The sequence below is a fragment of the Globicephala melas genome, chromosome 8 (genome assembly GCF_963455315.2).
Source record: "Globicephala melas chromosome 8, mGloMel1.2, whole genome shotgun sequence".
In the NCBI taxonomy this organism is placed as follows: Eukaryota; Metazoa; Chordata; class Mammalia; order Artiodactyla; family Delphinidae; genus Globicephala; species Globicephala melas.
The window spans coordinates 83,406,013-83,409,447 of record NC_083321.1 but is presented as its reverse complement, the minus strand read 5'-3'; the positions used below and the strand labels follow the sequence as shown (position 1 = coordinate 83,409,447).

At 38.6% G+C, this 3,435-nt stretch overlaps 1 protein-coding gene across 1 annotated transcript; it reads left to right on the top strand.

Annotated features, from left to right (window-relative positions):
* The first annotated feature begins 316 nt into the window (after positions 1 to 316).
* Positions 317 to 412, top strand: SLN (sarcolipin). The gene has a single exon (XM_060303393.1). It carries the CDS (start codon positions 317 to 319, stop codon positions 410 to 412), a length of 96 nt encoding a protein of 31 aa, XP_060159376.1.
* The last annotated feature ends 3,023 nt before the right edge of the window (positions 413 to 3,435 follow it).

Sequence of the window (3,435 nt, the reverse complement as noted above, 5' to 3'; positions counted from 1 at the left end):
ATGACCTCATTTTAGCCTAATTACCTCTTGAAAGACACTATCTCCAAATATAGTCACATTCCTCAATAAAAAAATAAAAAATATATAGTCAGATTCCAAGATACTAGGGGTTAGGATTTCAACATGTGAATTTAGGGTGGACACAATTCAGCCAACACGTTCCTCTTCCATAATGCTTCTGTTTCCTTTGAGGAAAGAATGCTCACTAATTTCTCATGTTTTCTTTGTTACTTTCGGTTAGGAGGTAAGGACAAGCAGGAGGTCTTTTGTGTGCCCTCAGAAGTCTGCCTTCACTTCTCACCAAGCTGCTCTGAGAATGGAACGATCCACCAGGGAGCTGTGTCTCAACTTCACCGTTGTCCTGATTACAGTTATCCTTATATGGCTCCTTGTGAGATCCTATCAGTACTGAGATACCACAGCTCCTAGAATTGACTGCAACACTCCAGAACTGTCTTCTGTATGTGCTGAGATCCCACTGCTGTCATGGGATGCCTTTTCTGGCACCCCACAGCACTTCTGACCTGTTCGCACAATATTTGGGCTGCCTCCAGTGCTAGGATTGATTGTGTGATCTCTAAAGATGCTACTCTCAATGGCTGCCAAGTGTTTGCCAGGGAGCATTAGATTTATTCCCCAACTCTTACTGCAAATGTGTCAGACAAGCCACAAGGTTAAAAATAAACTAGATTCCTGATGACATAGAATTCTAACAAGCGCCTGGTGTGTTTCACCACACATCCCTTCATCCCACACTCAGCAACCAAACTCTAAATCAACTGCCAGAAGAAAGAAATTGTTAAAGGAAGTCTTTGTCAGCTCCTATAGCTATCATGTGAATAAAGTTGTCAACCCCCAAAAATGACTTTTAGAATTTATTTTACCTTCTATTTGTGATACTGCATTTGACCCTTGACTGGAATTGAAGTGACAAATATTACAGTATTTCTAGCATTTGAGATAAGCCAAGATCCTCCAACTGCTGAGAATTTGAAACCTTAATTTGAAAAGTCTTAATTTGAAAGTCAATTAAGAATGTCATATTTCAAATAATTCCATTGGTTCAGTGCTCCTCAAACTTTCCCTCTGAACTAGTCCCAAGGGCAGAGGGAAAATAAATCCATTCTACTAGGAGGTTTGGAGCACAGCCTGAAATGTCCACTAAAAGCACAAAATTTCTTTGAAGCCTTGTGTTTTATTAAAATTCACAAAAAATGTATATTTTACTCTGTAATATCTCCATGTTTGCTTTAATATAAATATTTAAAATTATTTGTCACTGAGTTAAAATAAAACATGAGTCATGTCTCTAAGAGTAGCATATTCTAGTTTGGTTATTGTCATTATGCAAATAGAGCTAGTTACTAATAAACTACAGTTATAACAAAGAGAGAATAAAAAATGCAACATATATGTTTATGGAAGAGACATGAAATAGACATTTCTTAAACATGCTACTAGAATACCCCACACTAGACAGATCACATTTGTTCCCTGTGCCAATTCCGAGGTAACCATGGAGAAAAGGAATATTGTTAAACCTTATTTTTCATAGCACCTCTCATAAAGGCATTCCTTGCTGAATTTAGCCTATCATTGCCATTGCCTACTTAGCATTGTGATTCTCATCCCTGGCAGCACAGTTTATGTACTCAGGGGTGATTTTTCAAAATATTTATTCTGAGTCCTCCTCAGACCAATTAAATAAAAATCTCAGGGGGTAGAACCCAAAAATTTGCATTTTTTGAAAGTCCTATAGATAACTATATTGTGTAGCCAGAGGTGAGAATCACTGATACCTACCAGTACTTCCCATACTTTGATGTGATTATGAATCACTGGGAAGCCCCTTTTAAATGCAGATTCTAATTCAGTTTGGATTCTGATACAGTCTGGACTGAGGCCTGAGATATTGCATTTTAAACAAGCTCCTTAGTGATGCCGATGCTATAGTCTGTGGTCTCCACAGATTTAACAGATTAGAATTGTGGGATTAGCACATTAGAATCACCTAGAACCTTTAGAAAACGAACCAAGCTTGAGCCCTATTTCCAGGAGTTTCTAATGTAATTGTTCTGGGGTTGAATCTGAGCATTATTTGTTTTTAGAAGGACTCCAGTTGATTCTAATGTGCAGCCAAGGTAAAGAACCCTGATATAAAAGAAAAAGTGTCATTATTTCGATGGGTTCCCACCAAATTTGGGAAATAGCAGTGTATGTTCATCAATGTCATGTTCTTAATTTCAGAGTCAGACTACACATATGGTTGTACAATTGTTAATGTTTTCGTGTGCAGCATGCCTACATGGCTCCAGGCCCTGGAGAGTTACTAGTCTTTTTCTTATTTAAAGAAAAACTCAGAAAATCTACCAATGTTTGTGAATGTGTTTGTAAAGGTGTGTGTGTGGTGGTGGGGAGGGGAATGGACAAACCAAGTGACAACATTCCCTTCCTCTAAGTCTGAGTCTTGGTGCCAGCATTTACAACAGGTACAATTTACTGAGTCTACTGTATATGAAGCCCTGAACTAGGCACTTTCTATACATTATGCCATTTAGCAGATGTGGGAACTGAGGATCATAAGGCCTCATTAACCAGATGTAAGTAGTGAATCTAGGATGACAAAATACCATCTTAATTTCTTTTGGGGACTGCATACAAACCATGTTTCACTACAGATCTCCAAACCATTTGATTATAAGTTTTTACCATCACATTCTTTAACATTCCAAAATATCAACCTAGTTAGATAAACGTAACAGTTGTAATTCCCTATGCAATTTCTCTTTGCTTGTCTGTCCTCACCTGCTTTTCTCTCCCTATCTTCATATAATTGGGTCTACTGATAGGACCCATTTGTAGACCATATTATGGGTCACTTTTGAAGAGGTAGGATATCCTTAAGCTGGGGCTAGTAATTTTGCCTAATTTCTCCCATGTTCAGGAGTCCTAGTCACTATAGTTAAATTCCATTCTCACTTACCAGTTTCTTTTTATGTATAATCTTCCCTGGGGCCTGGGGTTCCCTGAATCATCACAGTACTACTTCAGTGTTGGCCCTAGTCACACAAAAGCTGTCCAGTTACCCCCAAATAAGATGCTATTTCTCCTCTGGAGCCAAAGCATTGAATTCTGGTTGTTAATGTTCTAGCTCATGGGCTTGATCCAACCTAGCTTCTTTCTCTTTAGTTCATTCATTCATTCAGCTTATGTGAAACTACGTGTTGTATATTGTACTAGACACTATGGATAAAATGGAGAATGAGACAGACAAGCCCCATTCTCATGTAGCATATGATTTAGTGGGGGAGACATATATGAACAGGTGGTTATTATAGCATAAGTTCTTTGACAAGGGAAGGATAAGGTGTTGTTGGGTTAGTTGCTCCGCAGCATTTGGGATCTTCCTGGACCAGGGCTCGAACTCTTGTCCCC

Coding starts and splice junctions, on each gene's coding strand:
- SLN (XM_060303393.1), top strand. CDS start 317: ATGGAACGATCCACCAGGGAGCTGTGTCTCAACTTCACCGTTGTCCTG.